Source organism: Myotis nattereri (genome assembly GCF_964212035.1).
Source record: "Myotis nattereri genome assembly, chromosome: 3".
Classification (NCBI taxonomy): domain Eukaryota; kingdom Metazoa; phylum Chordata; class Mammalia; order Chiroptera; family Vespertilionidae; genus Myotis; species Myotis nattereri.
The window spans coordinates 149,468,478-149,491,154 of record NC_138077.1 but is presented as its reverse complement, the minus strand read 5'-3'; the positions used below and the strand labels follow the sequence as shown (position 1 = coordinate 149,491,154).

The following is a 22,677-nucleotide window of genomic DNA, read 5'->3' as shown; positions in this document are numbered from 1 at the left end:
GTTAGGGGTGATCAGGCAGGCAGAGGCAGTTGGGGGCGAGATCAGGCTGGCAGGGGAGAGCAATTGGGAGCAAGAGCAGGCCAGCAGGGAAGGGTCATTGCCGGAGTTCTTGTCCCAGCATCAAGAAGGGTTGAGGAATCTGGAAAAGGCGCTGTGTATAGATGACATAGGAATCCAGAGACTAATACAGAGTCCAGAGACGAGATATAATTTTGAAAGACATTGGGGGTCAGAGGACTTTCAGCTAAAGGAACTGAAGAGTTCCTCCTTGTCCAGGACCCTTGCTTTTATTAACACAATTTGTCCAAAGGCAAGGTGGAGATAATACACTTCAAAGGGTAAGGTTTCAAAGGGTACAGAAGCATTGTCAGTTTGGGGAATAGCCTACGGCTGTTCAGGTGTTTGGCCAGTAGGAGGCAATAACATGTAGATTAAGGTGCCCTTTAACTGTCTGGCAGCCACAATCAGTTTCCTATTCAGGTTTGGGGAGATGCCTTTAGCCATTCCCAACAGATGACTACATGTGTGACTCAACCCTGTTGAGTCCCCAAGTCTCATCAACCTTTTGATGAAACTCTTAAAATTATGACATGCTGGAATTGGTCTATGGCAGGCCATTGTGGGTGAGATCAGGCCGGCTGGGGAGGGCTATTGTGGACGAGATCAGGCTGGCTGGGGAGGGCAGTTGGGGGCGAGATCAGGCCATCCGGGAGAACTGTTAGTGATGATCAGGCAGGCAGAGGCAGTTGGGGGTGAGATCAGGTCGGCAGAGGAGAGCAGTTGGGGGTGAGATCAGGCCAACAGGGAGGGCAGTTGGGAGCAACCAGCTTGTCAGGGGAGGGCAGTTAGGGGTTATCAGGCAGGAAGAGGCAGTTGAGGGTGAGATCAGGCTGTCAGTGGAGGGCAGTTAGGGGCGATCAGGCAGGCATGCAGGCAGGTAGGTGGTTAGGAGCCCGCGATTGCAAGAGAGATGTCCGACTACCGGTTTAGGCCAGATCTCACAGGTATCGGGCCTAAACCGGCAGTCGGACATCCCACCAGGGGTTCCCGATTAGAGAGGGTGCAGGCTGGGCTGAGGGAACCCCCTCTCCATGCATGAATTTCATGTACCGGGCTTCTAGTAAAGATATAAAATATTTCACATATTAAATATATTCAATTATATTTATCAAAAAAAGAATTATGTCCATTTTTCAACCTCATATAGTTATTTTAAATGCAAGATTTTTTTTGTATGTATTATGAAAGTAAATAGATGCTTTCTAGCCAGGTAATAACAGCTGTACAAACGTTACATATTTCAAATATAGTAATAGACATTGTACATTTAGCCACAGAAAGGCTGCCCAGGGCAACTATGTATCTATTTATCTATCTGCCTTCCTTCCTGTCTGTCTATGCACATGCACATTTGAGTGGATTGACAGCAATTTAATATTAGCAGTGGTTACTTGAATCAGTGAGAAATTTTTTATAGTCCCTGAACAATTTTTAGAAGGGTGTGGACTCAGTGTGTGGGTCTGGCTAATAGTGTTTGAATACGTCACTGCACAAGTGAGAATCCCTGTTAGAACCTGGTAGGAGTTGCCCTTCTCAGGAAGGGAATGTTTCCTTTCTCAGTGTGGCTTCGCCTCCGGAATTCCTGGTTCACATGCAGGACTGAGCTCTAAAGCTTTTAGGGGCCTCTCTCTTACAGGCTTTCTGCAGGCTCTCAGCTCCTGGAGGGTTTCAGTGGGGACTGCCCTTTGCTCCTTCAATTTGTCCTAGTGTGCAGTGTCCTTTTGGCACTGCTGCTGGTCAGCACAACATGCTTTCTGTCAGCTAGATCCCCAGAGCAATGGCAGGAACGTAAATCAACACTGGGTTCTCTGGGTCTATAAAGAAGGAATAATGAAGAAATCCTTTATGGAGACAGAGAGGGAGAGAGAGAAGACTGTACTCTAAATAGTACAAGAACTTAGATAAGTATCCAATTCCTGTAATATTCAATATGATATTAAACAATCAAATGTTAAACTTTCAGGAAAAAGCATCTGGAATGGTGCTGGGATGATAAACTATTCATTAAGTTGTTTAACCGTGTGTTTAAAAATTTTTATTGTGGGTTCCAGGAGCCCCTCTAGATGGCTGAGCCCATGACATACAAAATAGGTAATGTTCCTGCCTACTTGTATTCTAATGGGGGATACAAACTCTGGTGATAAAAGGTAGCGAAGTTCTGTGAAGAGTAATAATAATATTGGCCACTAGATGAAACCCATTGCTTTCTTCATTTCTTCATTTCTTTACCAATCAACTCCAAGAGATACTGTGAGCATGACACACTGTTCATTAAATAGGTTTTTTGGGCCAGGTGATAGGCACTGTCTCTCTATCTCTCCCTCCCAAATTGGATTTCTTTTTTCCACTAATTGACTGATAAGGGAAATATGGTTAAGACATACTAAGGAGCCATCTGAGACATGTTGGGGTAGAGGGATTAGATCAACTCCTTCCTAAATCAGAAATCCTCTCCCCTCAATTTCTTGGGCATTTAGTTTTCTGTATTATTTAATCTCTGTCTTCACCACTAGACTATGATCTCCTTAAGAGAGGGACTACAACTATATTCCAACTCCTTGGCAGAATGTGATAGGTACTCAACCAATGTTTTTTGAATGAATGATCCCTGTAGCCTAACCAATGACTGCTTTTCATGAAGCCTCATCTAACTCCCTAGGGACGATGTTTTGAACATAGTTTTGGGGGGGAAAATCTCTGAGTAACTTTTCCCGTCTTGTGTTCTATGAAATTCTGCTGCCAAAGAACTCACGGTGAGTGAGAAGGGTAGGATGTGTGTGTGTGTGTGTGTGTGTGTGTGTGTGTGTGTGTGTGTATAGTAGGCATATTATGGCACTGATTTCTGAGCCATATTTTTTCCTCTTTCTGTTTGGATAAAAGCCTAACACACAATGGATATACATATTTAATTTATCTTTATTATTGACTAGAGGCCTGATGCACGAAAATTCGTGCACTCGGGGGTCCTCAGCTGGCCTGTGCCCCCTTGTAGACCAGGAGCCCTCGGGGGTATCCAACTGATGGATTAGGCCTGCTCCCCCAGGGAACAGGCCTTAGCCTTAGTCTGGCCTCCCTCACATGCCGATCAGGTGAAGGTGCTGGGAGTGGCCAGCCCTGCCCCCCATTGCCCCTCTGCTGCTGCTGACCCCCCACCCTCCTCTCTACAATCGCTGTCCCCTCTCTCTGCTCTCTGCTCGCCAGCCCTGCCCCCCACCAACTGGTCATTCTGGTCAATTTGCATATTAGGCTTTTATTATACAGAATAGTATTACAGCTAGCCCCCTTTTTTTTCATTCACCCCCTCCATACCTCCTCTGCCCCACAATTGACATATTTTTAGTGCTCAGGTAAACTTAACAAATACTTGGCACATGCTTTTATCAGGGAGAGCTCTAATAATAAGGGTCTTTAACCTTCTTCTCTACAATGTGTAAAAGGAACATCACAAAAACAACAAGGTAGTAGGAATCTAAGGAAATTCATACATCATGATCGATCCCATAATCTCTTGGTCTTAGAATGTTTTTCAGCATAGAAGATTGTGTGTGTGTTTAGTTATATTTCTACAGAAGTATTCCATTTTTTTTAAAAAAAACAGCTATTGTAAGTGGTTTTGTTTTGTAATTTTTGGTTTCTAATAGTCCATTGCTTTTATATAAAAATACAGTTGAAAGTGGTTTTTTGTGAATTGACCTTGAATCTTACAACCTTGTTAAACTCACGTATTTGTCCCAAGAGTTTTTGTTGTTGGTGTTTTTTTGCTTTTGTTGCAGATTCCCTGGGATTTTTCTATGTGGATAATCATAGTGTGTGAGAAAAAAGGCAGTTTTCTTTCTTTCTTTCTTTCTTTCTTTCTTTCTTTCTTTCTTTCTTTCTTTCTTTCCTCTCTCTTTTGCCATATTGTAGGAAGCCTTTCATTATACTGTTTAACAAGAGTGGGGAGACTGCACATCCTTGCTTTATTACTGTGTTAGGGGCAAAGCTTTCCGTTTTTTATCATAAAGTATGTTAGGTGAAGGGTTTTTTGTAGATTTATTTTATCAGCTTAAAGAAGGTCACTTTTTCTCAAGTTGTGACATTTTTCCAGATTCTAAAACTGCCTGAGTTACGCCTTTGGTAGAGTGACCAAGGAAGCTCTTTGCCTTAGGTCTTTAGATTATGATACATCCCTTATTACTTTTTTCCACTTTATCCTTGAGATCCTCTATTTCTTTCTGAAGTTGTCTGCTCTCATTTTGGAATCCTTCCTTTAGTAACATGGTCTGTTCCTAAAAAGGGACAAATAAGAGTCAATAAAGTACAGCAGTAAGCAAATCTCAACTTCTAGCTAGTATCCACATTCTTAGTATTTAATTTCTTTTTGAAATTTTCTCTACCATAAATATTCATTATACTTTCTCTTGGACATCCTAGCTCTATGATTACTTTTCTTGAGCTTCCTTTAACTGAGAGAGATTTTGGCTTATACCTTCTTATATAGTGATAAAATTAAATTATAAGTCCCATTACTTCTATACAACATATGTGGGCAATCTTAGTGATATGTTTGTTTTCAAATCTTATAGACTCTTTTATACACACACCACACACACACACACACCACACACACACACACACACACACACCTATACTCAGACTTTTATATACATACACATGACAGCAATAAAAAGTTTTCAAAATCTAAGGAAGTGTCTGAATCTTAGATCAGGGAATTTGATTTAAGCCTCTTGTCACAGCTTGGTGACAATAGTAGCAGGATAGAAGTAAGGACATCAAGGCCCATAACTGTCCACACAGGATTTCTTCACATAACTCACTACACAAACTAGACATAGGGCATAGCAGTCAGGAGTGGCAGACACAAGTGTGAGAGGCAAGGAGTCTTTCTGCTCATAAAGGTTCTCTCAGAAGTGATTGTAGATTCCTCTAAGTTTGAAGGAGGTTCAGATATCTTACCGATCTGTGTGACCCTTTAAAACCTCATCTTTTCTGAACCTCTGTTTCTTCTCCTAAGCTATAGGGACACAGCAATTCTTGCTGCATATAATATTAAGCAAGAGATACAGATAAGACATATTTACAATTCCTGGAAGATAATAGCTATCATTGATTGAAGAATGTACTAATGAAGGACTGGATGTGAGATAAAGGAATAAAATATTTTTAAATAACCAGACATAGGCAGGCTCTAAGTCAGGAAAACAGACAGGGATTGAAAGGTATAAGTGGGCAAGCAAGGGTCCTTCTTTTGAGTTATAACAACCACACAAAGAGGTCAGGGAGAGTGGACAGAAAACAGAAAAAGGGAAACCTCAAGGTGATGCCATTACATACCTGAAGTTTAAGAGACAGAACCCTCTCATGCTCTGCCATTAATTGGGCCCTCTCCTGCTCCTGCTTCTGAGTCAATTGTTTCACATGTTCCTGGTAACTCTTTTCTTTCTCCTCCATCATCTGCTGATTCTTCCTTTGCATTTCCTCCAGCATTTTTGCTGCAGCCTCTGCAGATTCAGCTTTCACACGTTGCACTGCCAGGAGGAAAGGAAGAAGACAAATTCATGTGAGTGACCACCTTGCTTTTTCTTCTTTGTGAACTTTCCTCTCATTGTTGCTGTTGACTGCATTTGCCCCACTGAGACTGACTTTGGCTAGTAATAGTCATCTTTGCTCATCTGGCTCTTGTTTAAGGAACCCAGGTTCTCCAAGCCAAATTATTTAAACTTTTAAAAGCTGTTGAGGCTATCTAGGCTCTTGACTTGCTCCTCACCTTCGATCTCTTTTTCCTTTTCTGTGAGAGTCTGGTCTGTCTGTAGAATTGCATCAATCACAGACTCCTTGGAGCTCAGGTATGCGTGAAGAACTTCTTGACTCTAGAACCCAGAGAAAATGGCATTAGTAATAGGAAATTGCAGGAAGCGCTTATTCCTATTTGCCCCCCATCTTTTCCTGTAGGAATTGTTTGCTTGAACCTCCCCGGTCCTTGAGCTGGTCCAGGGGGGCCCTGTCACAGGGTGGGCACATGCTTCAGGTTGGCCAAGCCGTTCACCCTATGAAGCAGAAACCTTTGTAAGAGATTGATATAAATTTAGATTGAGAGTCTCTCTTCTCTGACGAGGGCTCTACTTTTGGGGCTGTTGGTGCTGTGGTCCCATATGGGGTGAAGAATGAAGCCATTGTGGAGAGAGCAGATCCAAGGAAAGGAGGTGGAGGGAGACCGGGAAGAAGGGAAGTGTAGGGTTGAGGGGAGAAACAGAGGGACAGATAAATGCTGTTTACCTGTATTCCCTTCTTGGGTGCCTCAAGATACTTTTTCTTCAGCTCATTCATAGTCCGCATTAAGAGATGATATCCTCCTGGTTTCGAATAAACCCCCCGCTTTATATCTTCTTCTAAAGAGTGGAAGATATCCTTAAGTAAAGTTGAGCAGCGATCCGATGATGCTTTCATATTCTCTTTACAAAAGTCATCTCGCCTTTTTTCTAGCTTTTCCTAGGACGTAGAAAGAGTACAGAGAAAATATTAGATTGACCTCAGCATTTTGGAAAGGCTTCTCAAAAACCAGTCTGTGACCCTGTGAAAACTTACAGGCACCTCAGCAGGACCACATCCTTCCTCCTGATCCTGTCTTTCTATTGAAGGAAGACCCTTTCTCCTTGGAGGTGAAGTTCATGACAGAGATTGCTGGCTTTATGTTAGCATTGATGCTACCCGTCTGCCTGTCACAGTGGGCCACGGCCTTTTGCAGCCGAGTTCTCTCTCTGGGCCGAGGCCAGAACAGCGTTTTCCATGCAGATCAGGTTCCCACTGCTGATGGCATTGACATAGGTCAGGACTAGGTTCTCTAGTCCCACAAATACACCTTTAGAAAGAAACTTCTGCTTTTCACATTGGACAAGCGATTGCTTATGGAAGAAATGTGGCTCAATGTAAGCCTGCTCAAGATAACTAAGACTACATCTTTCTTTCCTTTTGGCTATAATATGAAATTGGTCTGATAACAGCAGGCATGTAACTTGATGAAAAGCGTTGATTGTTGCCTGCATTCATTTTATTGAATTATGAGAAAGAGTATTAGTTTATGCATGACAGGAAAAAACATGTTCAAACTTTAAGTCAATCATAAAAAAATTGGTTCTTCTTACTATAATAATGACAAATAGTGGTTTTTGTCATTTTGAAGTCTAGTAAGAATTCTTACTCTTATGATAAATACCCATTTTATTTTCTAGTAGTACTTTGCTTTCTGAGACCCTAATCCATATAAACATAAGAAAAAATCACCGCTAATTCCTTTTGAAATACATGGTCTACATCCTTGAAGGAATTCTTCATGAAGACTTCAATGGCCTCTTTCTCACTGGCCATGTGCAGGTCCAGGAGCTCTTGGAGGGTTTCTGTGGGCAGCTGAACCTTCTCAGCCATCTGCTGGTCATAGTGGGTCATGGCTTTTTTCACTGCAGCCGAGTTCTCTATTTGGGCCAAAGCCAGGACTGCGTTCTCCATGCAGGGCAGGTCCCCACTACGGATGGCTTCGACATAGGAGAGCACCAGAGTCTCCAGCCCTGCAAATAGAGAACAAAAGATAATGTTTATTGTAGGTGAGGTGAGGAAACAGTCTATCCTCTATAAATCTGATGATATCTCTCAACACTTTTTGGTTCACAGCATCTGTGTCCATTGTATCACCTGGAAGTTTGCTAGAAATGCAGACTCTCAACCTCTGCTCCAGATCGGCTGAATTAAATTCTCCTCTGTCGAGATCCTTGAGTCATATGGATACATATCAAAGGGTGAGAACCACTGTTGTAGGCACCATAGACCTGTGTTTATTGAGTGCATGTGTTTACCCCTAGGCACCGTTGGGATAGGAAATGTACCTCTCATTTATGTCTCTATCATCAGTTCTTGTCTGTGGTAAGCATTTATAAAATCATTTCTGAAACAATTAAAAAGAAGTCTTCTGCCCTGGCCAGGTGGCTCTGTTGGTTGAAGCATCGTCCCATGTACCAAAAAGTTGTGGGTTTCATTCCTGGTCAGGGCACACATGTAGGTTGTGGGTTCAATCCCCAGTTGGGGTGAATGCAGGAGGCAACTGATTAATGTTTCTCTCTCACATCTATGTTTCTTGATGTGAGAAGCCTAGTGCATGAAATCTGTGCACAGGAGGTGGTGTTGGGGTATCCCTTAGCCCAGCCTGCACACTCTCCAACCTTGTGGGATAGGGACTAAACCGGCAGTTGGACATCCTTCTTATAATCCAGGACTGCTGTCTCCTAACTTCTCGCCTACCTGCCTGCCAGCCTGATTGCCCCCTGACCTCCCCCGTGTTTTCCTGATAGATGCTTAACTGCTCCCTTGCTGGCCTGATTGCCCCCTACTTCCCTCCCCTGCAGGCCTGTTCACACCCAACTTCCCAACCCTGCTGGTCTGATTGCCCCCTACTCACTCCCCTGCAGGCTTGGTCACACCCAACAGCACTTTCCTACTGGTCCGGTTGCCCCCAACTGCCCTCCTCTACTGGCCTGATCTTGCTCTCAACTACCCTCCCTTGTCAGCCTGGTCACCCCCAACTGCCCTCTTCTGCTGGCCTGATCTTGCCCCCACTGCCCTCACCTGCAGGCATGGTCACCTCCAACTGCCCTCTTCTGCCATCCTGGTCTCCCTAACTGCCCTCCCCTGCAGGCCTGGTCCACACCTCCCCCCCCCCCCGCCCCCCGCAACAGCCCTCCTCCCTCTGCAGTCCTGGTCGCACCCACTGCCCTCTCCTGCTGGCCATCTTGTGGCACATATCTTGTGGTGGCCATTTTGCGATTACGTTTTGGCGGCCATCTTGTGATGATGTCACTCAAGAGTGTGATGTACCTAGGCTTTTATTATGTAGGATAGTACAGGTCCAGCTTATTAGGGCAATTTTAACCAATAGAGCTTGTTTATTTGTCCTTTTCTATCTTTTTTCACCCACAAAACCTGATTAATAAAATCTCTTAGAAATGTGTGTCATCTGGAATGTACCACAGTAATAGTAGATTTGCACTTTTCAAAGCTGAAACTAGGTGGATGTTATTCCACCTTCCTTTAGTCTTAACAGCGAGAGTAATGACAGGGAAGTGGACTCACGGGGTCCATTGACCTGGATGCCTCCTGAAAGAGTTTTGACTTTGGACTTGCTAAAGATGTAGGAACAGAAGTTAGCAGCTTGTTGCACGAATTCGGGGTCCAGCTGATCATCATGCATTGTCTCCAGTAGGCGTAGCTTCCTCCAATCAGTGGGCTGACAAAAGATAAAGCATTTCTTCTTTGGGAAGAACTTTCGGATACAAAGTCGGGGCAGGTTAAAATTTTTATCTTTGGGACTGGTACCTGGAAAAAGATAAAAAAGGGCTTTGCTTAATATAGGGGCTTGGAAACTTTTTCTGTAAATGGTCAATTGGTAAGTATATTAAGCTTTGCAGGGCAGGTGGTTTCTTTTCCAAGTATTCAATTCTGCTATTAAAGCATGAAAGCAGCCATGGACAGTCTACATAGTATTCATCCAGTAAAGCCTATTTGTAAGACAGCTGGCAGGCTGCATTGGCCATCATTTGCCTGTGGGCCATAGTTTGCAAACCCCTGGCTTAGCGCATTGTTAAGCTTTAATCTATTTTCTTTAAATAAATGCCCATTCTACTCCATATTATTTGGCTAATTACAGCATCACAAGCCCTAACCAGGGAGGTAAAAATCAATCAGATCACAGTGCAGGGAAAGGTGAAAGAAAAAGAAACTTGTTCTTAGAAGAGAGGAGAAGATAATTGAATATCAAATCTATGAACTTAAATATTAAACAAGCATTAATTCTTAGAACTAGTCAGCTGAGAAGAAGTAGAAAACTATACATGTAAAAACATTAAATCTATACTAATAAAAGGGTAATATGTTAATTAGACTGGGAGACCTTCCGGGAGACCAGCCAGGAAGGGCCAATGAGGGCCATGAGGCCAGCAGGGCAGGGCAGCTGGGGGCCATGAGGCTGGCCAGGAGGGTATTTGGGGCCATGTGACTGGCAGGGGAGGGCAGTTAAGGGCCATCAGGCTGGCAGGGGAGGATAGTTGGGGGCCATAAGGCCAGCAGGGAAGGGAAGTTGGAGGCAAGTAGGCTGGCAGAGGGGGGCAGTGGGGGTCAAGTAGGCCAGTATGGCGGTGCAGTTGAGGGCAAACAGGCCAGAATGTAGAGTGGTTAGGGGCAAACAGTAGGCAGGCAGGTGAGAGGTTAAAAGCCAGCAGTCCCGGATTGCGAGAGTTATGTCTGACTGCCGGTTTAGGCCCAATCCAACAGGGCCTAAACCGGCAGTCGGATATACCCTGAGGGATCCTAGATTAGAGAGGGTACAGGCCAGGCTGAGGGACACCCCTCCACCCCTCCCCCATGCATGAATTTCGTGCATCGGGCCAGTAGTAGAAAAATAAAAGATGATGGATTCTAATGGCTTGTGATTCCCAATAATCAGTTCTCAGTCCCCTTTACCTTGCTTGAGTTTGAGTGAAATCTGCAGGTACTCATCTGCCAAGATGGGTTGCCCATCTACTTTCAAATCTAGGGAAAAATCCCTCAGTGTCCACACAAAATCTGGAAAAAAGCTCACAAAGTTAGCTGAATCCTCAACCTCATTTGCATCAGGTGAAGATTTTGCCCTTATTTTATTTGTCAGCTCTGTCACATAGCTGAGTAGCAAACTAAGGAAAAATGGTGTAAAAGTACAGTGCCTCTCATCCCATATTAGTCCCACATATTCCAAACCTTTGTTTTGGCTTTGCTTCTAACTCAAGTGTTAATTATTCCTGTCCTTTAATTATTTTTCATACTTTCTATTTTTGTGCTTGATTCACCAGGATTAACATTCAGGAAGTTGGTATTTAGGTACTGTCTCCCCTCTGATTTTGATGCTGTTCTGGACCACAGAAAGGATACTGCAGTTGGTCCATGGCCTGCTGGTTTATGGTCCCCATGCTATTGTAGACAAAGGTGCTGCTCAGCAGTATTGCCAGGGCAAAGATCCAGGAGTCATTTTGGTTGTCACCCTGGAAATCAGAACACATTTGGGCCAGGATTATGTTTTATTCTCATGGCACTTTCCAGATCAGCAGTAGCAAACAGATGCTCATTTAGTTGAGTGGCTTTTTTTAGATTAACATCTTATAAGAGGAAAACAAATCCAAATGAAAATGGTTGTTAGTAGGACTTGGACTTTGAATAGTCTTCTGATTAGAATTTGGTTACACTGATTCTCACTAGGTCCTCTTATGACCATTGACAGATAATTGCAAAACAAACAGTCCAGATTGGTGGGCACTCTAAAGCCTTAAATGTAATTTAATTTTCTCTATGTTTTCACAGCAAAATTGACTTATGTAAGAGTAATAATGCTTACAGCTATTTTATCTAGTCATTATTATTCACCTAACACTTTCCGTTCTTATTAAACAGTCAAAACAACACTATGAGTGACATATAGATCGTTTGCATCGGTTTTACAGTTCAGAAAGCTGAGGTTAAAAGAAGTGAAATAATTTGCTAAGGCCACTGTGTTAATAACAGAGTTTAAATTAAAACTTCAGTTTAGGAACTCTGAACATTAATCCTTAACTAAAGTTCTCTGCAGGATAGGACTCATCGCTGATTTTGTTTGTGGTACCTTTATGCATCAGTGTTAACTGGCTTAGCTTATAGCCTCTTGTTAACAATTAGAATACTACCTAATGACCACTATGCTCTTCTAGGATTCTGCCTTATGTTTTCATGATCCCTGATTGCAAAACTTGGTCTCTTAGCACATAAACAGAAATGAAAAAAAAACTTAAGGTTTACTGCCAGCTCTTATTTGAATAAAAATTAAAATATTAATAATAAAATTTTTAAAAAATAAAAATAAAAAGTATTAAATAGTGTATACAATACTCAGAAATGAAGGGATAGTCTCCAAATTGAATCTTCAATACTTACCTTCTCTACATCTCCCAGCCCCTCAGTGTCAAGCAGAACTAGGGTGTAGTTTGGTTCCTTAGGGTGAGGCACACACCACATCCAGATGCCTTTGGTGTGAGACTGAACCGTAGAGCCCATAGAAAAGCCTTCGGGGCGAGAGGAGAGAGAGAGGGAGTGGAGTTTTCATAGCAGATGTGTCTTAAAATGGAGATAAACATAAACATAATCAAGGTTAGGGGAGACCACAGGAGTAGCTTGTCTGGTGTGGCTCAGAGGTTGAGCATCGACCTAAGAACCAGGAAGTCATGGTTTAACTATGGGGCAGGGCACATGCCCTGGTTATGGGCTCCATCCCCAGTGTGGGATGTGCAGGAGGCAGCCAATCAATGATTCTCTCTCATCAGAGCTGTTTCTAACTCTCTCTTCCTCTCCCTTCCTCTCTGAAATCAATAAAAATACATTTAAAAAAAAAACCCAACTACAATCAGTATTGATTTTACAGAGAAACAGGGAAATTCCAATATCCAATACATAAAGACATTCAACACCTTTTATTATAAAAACATTAACAAATTAGGACTAGAAGTAAACTAACTCAATGTAATAAAAGCCATATATGAAAATCCTTCATCCAGCATCACACTCAATGGTGCAAGATAGAAAGCTTTTCTTCTACAATGTTATTCAAATGAGTTAAAAGACCTACATGTAAAAGCTAAAACTATAAAATTCATAGAAGAAAACATAGGGGGAAAGCTTCATAATATTGAATTTGGAATGATTTCTTGGATATGACACCAAAAGCATAAACAACGAAAGAAAAACAGATAAGTTGGATTCAAAATTAAAACTTTTGTGGGTCAAAGGATACTATCAACAGAGTTTCATAGGAATCCTATGGAATGGGAAAAAATTTTTCTCGGTTAAGGGATTGATATCCAGAATATATAAAGAAGTCCTGCAATGCAACCCCAGAATACAAAAAACCCAACTTCTACTAAAAATTGAGCCAAGGACTTGAACAGACATTTCCTTAAAGAAATATGCAAATAACCAATAAACACATAACAAAATAATTGACAGCACTAGCTATCCAGTAAATACAAATCAAAACCAAAATGATACACTATTTCACACCCATTAGGATGATCACTATCAAAAAATCAAAATAACAGCCTGGCCAGTGTGGCTGGTGGTTGAGTACTGACCTATGAACCAGGAGATCACAGTTCAATTTTCAGCCTGGTTTGCAGCAAGCTTGATCCCCAGTGTGGGGTGTGCAGGAGGCAGACAATCAATGATTCTCTCACATTATTAATCTCTCTCTCTCTCTCTCTCTCTCTCTCTCTCTCACCCCCCTTGTCTGAATTCAATTAAAACAAACAAACAACAACAAAAATCACCACACACACAACAAAATAACAGGTATTGGCAAGAATGTGGAGAAATTAGAATCCTGGAAAATGGTAGAGTTGCTGTGGGAAATGATATGGCGATTCTTTAAAAAATTAAACATAGAATTCTAGGAAAAGAATATAAATTATGCTTTTAAAAGGGAAATTAAGGAAAGTGGGAAGAGACAGTGAGTTGACTCTTTGAGACCACAGTAAGGTAAGAGCATGACGGTAGATTAAAAGCTTGCTTTCAAAATTCCTCCCCACCTCTACCCTGCTCTTCCTGTAGCACCATACTCAAAGCTGGGAGTGTGGGTAGACAAAAGGGATCTGGCAGAGCTTAGCTGGTGCCCCTCACCTTTTTGCTGCCCTGCCAGCTTGTTCATCAGGTAGGATTTGCCTGTGCGGTAGAGACCCACAATGGCCACCACCACAACAGGCTGTGTAATGGCAGACAGGATCTTCAAAGCTTCTGGATTAACCACTAGTTGGGTGTTAGTGTTCTCAATGAGGCACACCGGGCCTGGCATGTGGATGTCTGAGGCCATGTCCAGGGTGTCACCTTATCTGCAAGCGAGGAGATGGGATGGATTAGAATTTCCATTCTAAGCAGATCAAGAACTTTCACCAGGTTATTTTGATCCAGAAGGTAGAGTCATAAAATTCCCCGTGGCAAAAAGTTCTGTCAGTAGTGAGATGGATGAGGGAAAGATTTGGATTCTTTTAGCAAATGATAGAAGTGCAATTGAAGGAGTCCATTAAAAAACTATTGGTATGACAAGGACATCAACATTTAACCACTTTCATGAACAAAATTTTTAATTTACCATAGAAAACTTCTTTTTAGATTCTCATTAAAATTTTCACACTAGAACACGGTTGGTGTGACTCCATGGTTGAGCGAGGGCCTATGAACCAGTAGGTCAGAGCTCAATTCCAGGTGAGGGTACATGCCTGGGTTGCAGGCTTGATCCTCAGTATGGGATCCATAGGAGGCAGCCAATCAATGTTTCTCTCTCATTATTGATGTTAGCATCTCTCCGTCTCCCTCCCTCTCTCTAAAAATCAATGAAAATATATAAAAAGATTTATTTTCTGTACATTAAATATAAAATAGAATAGGGTTTAGAGAGTAGTTTACATCCAGCCATGTATAAGAAATTTAATATTTATTTGTTAATTAATTCTACTATGAATACCAACTTTTGGGAATAAATGTTTCATCATTAGATGTATGCTCTTTGGATAATTTTCATAGTTTTTGTTGTTGTTGTTGTTAATCCTCACTGGAGGATATTTTCCATTGATTTTTAGGGAGAGTGGTGTTGGTGGTGGTGGGGGAGGTGAGACAAAGAGAGAGAAACATCTATGTGAAACAGATACTCGGACTGGGCCTCCTGCACATGCCCCCACCACAACCATTCAATCCACCCTTCATCCAAGGGTCGACACTCTAACTGCTGTGCAAAAACAGGCAGGGCATTTTTCACAGATTTGAAATGTGTGTTTTTCTACTAGTTGTGCTTATTTTGCAGAAGTGAGGGTTCACAGAACTGTTTATACTGCTATTCTGGAAGCGAAACCAATATAACGCACATTTACAAATTTGATAAAAATGAATGACGGCATGAAAAATGTGAGTAGGGACCTGCCCACAGCCTTGATATGGGCTTGTGCGAGCAAGGGGCCCAATACTTCAACTTCATTAGCTTCACAAAAAATTAGCCTTCAACTAAAAGGGGGTAAGACCGCACAACTACAAATACTGAATGTTGCCAAAAACCATGTTTGTGTATATATGTGTGTGGTGTAAGGGAACAAAAGACTATGAAATATGGATTAAAAGATCAGGAGGCAGAGCAGGAGAGCCCAAGTTGTTCGGTGAAAATATATTTCCAGTCATACACTTGTAGGTTTTCTGTTTTGTTTTGTTTTTCCATTCGGTTGAGGAGAAGGAGAAGCAGGAAGAAGACAGGAGGGGAGAAAACTGGGGAGAAAGAGGGAGAGGAAGAGTTGTAAAGAGAGAGAGAGAGGGAGGGTTGTCAGAGAAGCAGGTGATGAGTAAAGTTCATGCCAAGCCAAGGAATTCAGAAGTAGTTTCCAGAAAGCAAGAATAAACCCGCTTGAGAGCACAGAGAGGTCAGGTACACAAAATGTTGGCTTTAGCAATGCAGGTTTCTTAAAAAGAAAACTTTTTAGTACAGTAGTGGGGCCAAATTCTACTTGTAAGGGGTAAGAAAGAGGTTGGCCCTAAGAAATTGGATCTGGTTGATTGGAGCTATTTTTTATTTTATTTTATTTAAAAAAATTGTTATTTTAAAATTACAGTTGACAATTAATATTATATGAGTTTCAGTGCACTACATAATTGTTAGACATTTGTATACCTTAAAAGGATCCCTTCTATGGGTCTACATGTCAGCATACGTAATTATAACAATACCTGAGGCCTGGTGCACGAATTTGTCCATGGGTGGGGTCCTTCAGCCTTGCAGGCAATTGGGACCAATCAGAGAGTCTTGCCCAGTCCTGATTGAGGCCAATTGGGGCTGGCAGGTCCAGATAGGGGCCTGGAAGGTTGGCCAGATTGGGAAACTGCAGGAGGTTGGCTGGCTGGGGGAGGGGTCATGGGAGGTTGACTGGATGGGGGTGGGGGGCTGTAGGATGTTGGCCACCCAGCTGGGAGAGGGGGGGACAGGAGGTTGGTAAGTTGCGGGAGGTTGGCTGGGGGAGCACATTGACCACCAGAGGGCAGCTCCTGCATTGAACCTCTGCCCTCTGGTGGTCAGAGCACATCATAGCGACCAGTTGTTCTGGTTGTTCTGCTGTAATGGTTGCTTAGGCTTTCATTATGTGGACTAGTGGCCCAGTGCATGAAATTATTGCACATAAAAAAGGGGATTAACTGGAGGAAATATTTTAATACTGCTATTTGCCCTTTATCTATAATAGAAGTGTCAGAGATGAAAGAAAATTAGTAAAATGTATATGAAAATCTTCCTCCTATCAGAGTACGGGGCGTGCCGCCAGACCCAGAGCCAAGTCCCCGCCAATCTGCGGCACCTCAAAATTGTGTGAGAAAAAGACCCAGCCAGCCCCACACCCCTTGGGCAAAATCCAGACCCGGCTAACCCCACCCTTGTCAAAGCTAGATGAGGGGCGCAGCCTCAGGTCCCCTGGCCCAGCACTGGGCCGGGGGGTGCAGCCTCAGGTCCCCCGTCAAGCCTAGTCAGGTGGAGAATGCATCCTCAGGGCCCCTGTCAAGCCCTGTACCATGAAGGCACAGCCTCAAGTCCCCCATCAAGCCCTGCTGGGCAGGAGGAGAACCTCAGGTCTTCCAGCACACCCTCAGGTCCCCCGGCCTGGCGCTGGGATGGTGGGCATGGCCTGAGATCCCTTGGTCCAGTGCCAGAGAGGGAGGCACAGCCTGAGATCCCCCATGAAGCCCCTGGTGGTGGGCATGGCCTGAGGTCCCCCGTCAAGCCCCACAGTGTGGGGGCTGCAGCCTGATGTCCCCTGTCAAGCCCTTCCAGGTGGGGGCATGGCCTCAGGTCCCCCGGCCTGACCCTGGGTCAGGTGGCACAGCCTGAGGTCCCCTGTCATGCTTCACCAGATGGGGGAGGTGCAGCCTCAAGTTTGTTACGGGAATGCAGGCTCCACTGTGGGTACAGCTATCTTGTGTTACAGAAACCCCGCCTCCGCTGTGGGCACCCCCATCTTTGTGATGGCATGATGGTCAATTTGTGTATTCCCTCTTTATTAGCTGGGATTATTGACTATATTCCCTAGACTTTAATTTACATCCCTGTGACTGTTTTGTAACTGCCAATTTGTGTTTCTTAATCCCTTCCCCATTTTCACCCAGCCCCTATCCTTCCTCACATCTGGAAATCAGAACCTGAGTTACTTTTAAGTGAGTAATCCACTTTGAAACAAAGCTCATCTATATGGCTAAAATGTATGGTGTTTTTGTGAATCTTCATTTTTCACTCTGAGTTTCAGGTTTTTCTTCTTTTTTAACAGTGACAGGTGGCTATTTATGCTGCATCTCATTTTCTAAGCTTCTTTCTCATGAAAATAACATATCTGTAGCACATTCAGAGTGTCAGCTGCAGTCAGACCAGAACTGAGCAAGTTCCATCAAGACAATGGTAATTTAACTGTGTCTGCAGCCAACACAGTGTTGGCAAAAAGAAAGACAATTGTAATGCATTTCAAACTCTGAGCTTAGCCCCCTGTCTGCTGCTGCCTAATTACTCCAAGCACAGTAGTGACACTTAGGGATGAGGTGCCACCAGATATCACGGGGATTGCACCTCACTGCCTGTCCCACGCGGGCTCTGCTGCAACTTATCCTCATGCTCATCTTTCCTTGGAAAATGAACTGACCCTTATACATACCTCCCACCTGCCCCAACCTTACCCTGGACTCCCTTCTCAGAGTACAGTCCTTTAGAGGTGGAGAGTAAGCTGCTTTGATGAGAAAATAAAGTTCTTACCTGTTTTTTCCCCCCTTAGTGTAGGCTGGAGTGGTTTGTTACTTCTCTGCCTTTCACTGGATGGTTGGGCTTTTATTTAAACTCCGATGTGACATGGCTGTCCTGACCTCCTAAAGTACTGGATTAGAAATGAAGGATTTAGAGGAATGTGAAACTGAAAGCACTGAGTAAAAAGCAGTGACTCAACAACCATGAGAGGAATCTCTGCAGGCTATGCAAACGGGAGGGTACATGGATTTTACAGGATTTCGTAACTAGTCATGACAGGCCAGCAGAGGACATTTGGCTCAGGCGGACTAACGAGAAATCCCAAAGGAGAAAGTGGCCGCAGCCGCATTTCATGGAACAACATGCGGTCACCCTATCCGGCTCAACAGGAGGGACTCACACCCAGGGCGAGACAGCAGGCCAAAAAATAACAAAGGCAGCTTACAGCCCACAGCCTCAAGGGCCAGCACTAATCCGGTTGAAGGACAACAGACTCTAGCTAATCAGACTAGAGCTCTTATATCCCCCAGCCTCTGCACCTTGCAGTTGTGCACATAAAATTCAACCCTGAGGATAGCGGAGACTGCCTGCTAACCTTCCCTGGTTGTGGCTCCATTCCCCCATTCCCTCTAATAAACTTCCCTCCTGCTTGCTTGCTGTGTCTGCCTAATTCCTTGAGTGCCTCTCATCTTACAGTTCAATTTGACAAAAGCTCCACTGCTGGTTCCTGGTGAGTGTGGTCCACAAGATGTGGCTCCCTCTTCCCTCTTTCAAGCAGGGTAAGGTATGTCGCTGGGAGAGGCAGGCACCAGTATTTCTCATCCCCTGCAACACTGAGTTGCAGACACTGGAGGCTGGGGTTCCTAACCAGCACCCAGCCCCACACACAGAGTGAAGGCTCTAGCTGATGCACAGCAGGCTGAGATTGCCTGGCCTGCTCACCCTCCCTCTGGCTGACTTGTAGGAAGGAGTTTCCCAGCTGGGAGAGGCAAGTGGGGAAGACCAGAGGCTACCACCCCTGTCCAGGGGAGGAGCAGTGGCTCAGAGATATTTGTCCAGGGAGAGAGGCAGTGCATAGTCACAGAGATCTCTGAAGTTCTCCCCCAAAGAACTGATTTTATTGAAACATTGCGGGGATTTGAGGAAATTTTATTTCTAGCAAATTGACTTTACAAACAACACAAAAGGAGGTTTTTAGGGAGGAAACAAGTGACTTCAGATGGTAACACAAATCCATGTAGAAAAACAAAGAGAAACACTAAGGGAATTGTGTAATGATAAAAGACAGTATAAATGCAGGTTTATTTTCTTTTCTCCTCTTAACTGGTTTAAAAAGCAATTGTATACAACAATTGTATTACAGGCCCATGACATACTTAAATGTAATATATTTCCCAATATGACACCTGATAGTAAGGTGAACTCATAGGAATAAAGAGAACCAGAAATTGTAAGTCAGAAAGTTAATATAACAAGCCCTATACATTTATTCTTTCTCCTTCAGCTTCTTTCAAGGCATAAAATTATATAAGTTAATAACTTTCAAAATATATTGTTGAGGCTATTCCATATATAGATGTAATTTGTAATACATATGTAAAAATAGGATTAAAGGGGTAAGAGGGAATAGAGCTACAGGAGTAATAGTTCTGTATCTCACTGGAATTAATTTAGCATATATTCAAGGTATATTCTTCTTCCTTTTAATTTTATTGAATTTATTGGGGTGACATTGGTAAATAAGATCATATAGGTTTCAAGTGTACAATTCTGTAATACATCATCTGGATATTGTATTGTATATTTACTACCCAAAGTCAAGTCTCCTGCCGTCACCATTTAGCCCCCTTTATCCCCTTCTACCTTTCCATACCACTTTACCTCTAGTTATCATAATACTGTTGCCTGTATATATGAGTTTTTTTCTTCTTAATTTCACCTTTCTCACTCAATCTCTAAATCTCCCGCCCTCTGAGAACCTGAGAGTATTATGCTAAGTGAAATAAGCCACTCAGAGGAAAACAAATACCATATGATTTTACTTACATGTGGAATCTAATGAACAAAAAAACTAACAAACAAAATGAAACAGAGTCATAGATTCAGAGAACAGACTGAAATGTATATATATCTATCTATATCTATATCTATATCTATCTATCTATCTATCTATCTATCTATCTATCTATCTATCATCTATCTATCTATGTATTTACATATATACACTGAATGGCCAGATTATTATGACCACCTCAGGTTTGTAGGCAAATTAGCCGTAGACTGCATCATATGGGATATGGAAGCCGAAGCCCTGTGTGAACACCTTTGCTGTTTGCTGTTACCAAGATAAAACGTCTCCAATTCACACAGGAACACAAAGATTGGACAGTCGAGCATTGGAAAAAAGTCATGTGGTCCGATAAATCACGTTTCCAGTTGCATCATGCAGATGGCAGAGTGAGAATTTGGCAAAAACAGCATCAAAGCATGCACCCCAAATGCATGAGTACAACCCTTCATGCTGGTGGAGGCAGTGTTATGGTTTGGGGCATATTTTCTTGGCATGATTTGGGCCCTTTAATTTAATTCATGTGGAACAACGTCTGAATAGCACAACATACCTAAGTATCGTTGCTGATCAAGTTCATCCTATCATGTTGATGGCATATCCCAATGGAGATGGCTTCTTCCAACAAGACAATGTGCCATGCCATGGTGCTCGTATTGTGCAGGAGTGGTTTCAAGAACATGAGGGAGACTTCACCTTGCTTAGGTGGCCCCCACAATCACCAGATCTCAATCCAATTGAGTATTTGTGGGACGAAGTTAAAAGAGCCTTCAGGCAGCTGGTTCCACAACCATCAAATCTCACAGAATTGGACAGTGGTATTCATCAGGCATAGTGTCAGATTCCTCACATCACCTTTCAACACCTTGTGGAGTCAATGCCAAGAAGAATTGCCTCAGTATTGAAGGCAAAAGGTGGCCCAACGAAGTACTGATGGGGTGGTCATAATAATCTGGCCACTACTCAGAAAACAATAGATCTCAATTAATATCCTTTCACCTTAGGACACTGTAAAATAAGAACAAATTAAATCCAAAGAAGGCAAAAGGAAAAAATAGAGATTTATGTAAATGATATTAATGAAATAGATAATTGGAAAATACAGAAAAAAATCAGTGAAAGCAAAAGCTGGTTCTTTGAAAACACCAGCAATTTTGACAAACTTTTAGCTAAACTGGCCACGAAGAAAAGACAGGAGACTCAAATTACTAAAATCAGGACTGAAAAAGAGGACAGTACTATTGACATTACAGAAATAAAAAAGATTATAAGGCAATACTATGAACAACGGTATGCCAACAAATTAGATTAAAAAATGGACAAATTCCTAGAAAGACATAAACTACTGAAACTCTCTCAAGAGGAAATAGCTCATCTGAATAGACTTGTAATAAGTAAAGAGGTTGGAAACTACCACCAAGAAAGCTCAGGCCCAAATGGCTTCACTGGTGATTTCTACCAAACCTTGAAAGTAGAATTAATATCCATTCCTCACAGACTTGGCCAAAAATACAAAATTCCCTTAATGTTATTTTACCACAAAGTTTCTTTCTCTATCTGAACGACTTGAGAGTTAGAGACAGAATGCCTCAATAATCCACGGTATATTTCTTTAAAAAATTACCTGGAAGCATAATTTTTTTTTTAAGAAAATTCTTCTTCTGCTTCTAATTACATAGTCCATTTCCTTCTATATTAGCCATCTGCTGATGTCCTTGTAGATGCTTGTCTTTTTGGTTGTGTGAAGAGTGTGTTTGTGATGGACAAGTTATTTGTCTCACAGAACTTCATAAGCTGTTTTACTGCTTTGTGTCTGACCCCCAGGCCAAATTTACCAATGACATTTGGTTCTGATATTTGATTTTCTACTTGTGCATTCTTGTTTTGATTTGTGGTCATTTTATCAGCATGTCTTGTTTTGATTTGTGGTCATTTTCTTCTTCATTCATTTTATTCAGCTCAGTAAAGTGAAAAAGGAAGAGAAAAAGAATAGAAAAACACAGCAATGGTTTGCCATGTCCTTTTGCTGTGCAGTGTGTGGGGCCAAACCCCACGTGTGCTGGTTCCCTGTTGTCACAATCATCAAACACTGCTGTGGTTCTAAACTCTTTATAGGCGTTATTAACTAAATTCAATTTATTCTTCAACATACATATAATGTAGATAGTGTTTGCATTTTACACAGCAGTAAACACAGTTTAAAGATATTTAATGTTTTTGTTTGTTTGCTTGTTTGTTTTTGATTTTTAGAGAGAGAGGAAGGGAGATGGAGAAAGAAAGAAACATTGATGTAAAGCAAAACATCCTTCCACATGCCCCAGACCGGGGATCAAGCGCACATCCTGGGCAAGTGTACTGACCTGGAATTGAACCTGCAACCTTTTGCTGCACAGGACAACACCTGACCAACCGAGCCACAGTGGCCAGGGCTAGTGGTTTGTTGATAGTGTTAGTGTCAGTGTCGCTGAAGGAGGAACACATGGGGTCAAAAGGGGTAAAGAATTATGAATTTACTAGAGGCCCAGTCCACAAATTCATGCACAGGTGGGGTCTCTTGTCCTGGCCGGGTATCGGGGCCAATTGAGACTGTCTCACCCAGTCCTGATCAGGGCCAATCAGGGCCTGCAGGCTGGGGAAGGATCCGTGGGACGTTGGTTGGATGCGGGAAGTTGGCTGTGGGAGTGCACTAATCACCAGGGGGCAACTT

At 42.6% G+C, this 22,677-nt stretch overlaps 1 protein-coding gene across 3 annotated transcripts; it reads right to left on the bottom strand.

The window, feature by feature from the left end:
- Window positions 1–3,291: 3,291 nt before the first annotated feature.
- Window positions 3,292–18,032, bottom strand: LOC308516728 (guanylate-binding protein 2-like). 3 transcript variants are annotated; one of them, XM_081087796.1, is made up of 11 exons: window positions 17,915–18,032; window positions 13,774–13,982; window positions 12,040–12,167; window positions 11,008–11,117; window positions 10,564–10,760; window positions 9,178–9,420; window positions 7,342–7,622; window positions 6,337–6,549; window positions 5,828–5,930; window positions 5,395–5,588; window positions 3,292–4,328 (listed from the first exon to the last, which is right to left on the bottom strand). In XM_081087796.1, the coding sequence occupies exons 2-11, from the start codon at window positions 13,961–13,963 to the stop codon at window positions 4,212–4,214; spliced, it is 1,776 nt and encodes a 591-aa protein (XP_080943922.1). In that variant the 5' UTR covers window positions 13,964–13,982; window positions 17,915–18,032; the 3' UTR covers window positions 3,292–4,211. The 3 variants fall into 3 exon arrangements, with proteins under 3 accessions (XP_080943922.1, XP_080943924.1, XP_080943923.1); XM_081087798.1 differs by having other exon boundaries at window positions 12,040–12,219; window positions 17,915–17,967; XM_081087797.1 differs by lacking the exon at window positions 13,774–13,982 and having other exon boundaries at window positions 17,915–18,004.
- Between the last annotated feature and the right edge of the window lie 4,645 nt (window positions 18,033–22,677).

What these genes read in the sequence shown, in the direction of transcription:
- LOC308516728 (XM_081087796.1), bottom strand. Translation starts at nt 13,963, where the DNA reads ATGGCCTCAGACATCCACATGCCAGGCCCGGTGTGCCTCATTGAGAAC. An exon ending in GGCTGGGAGATGTAGAGAAG is followed by an intron (nt 11,118 to 12,039) that starts GTAAGTATTGAA and finishes TCTGATTTCCAG; the next exon opens with GGTGACAACCAAAATGACTC. An exon ending in AAAGGAAAAAGAGATCGAAG is followed by an intron (nt 5,589 to 5,827) that starts GTGAGGAGCAAG and finishes TCCTCCTGGCAG; the next exon opens with TGCAACGTGTGAAAGCTGAA.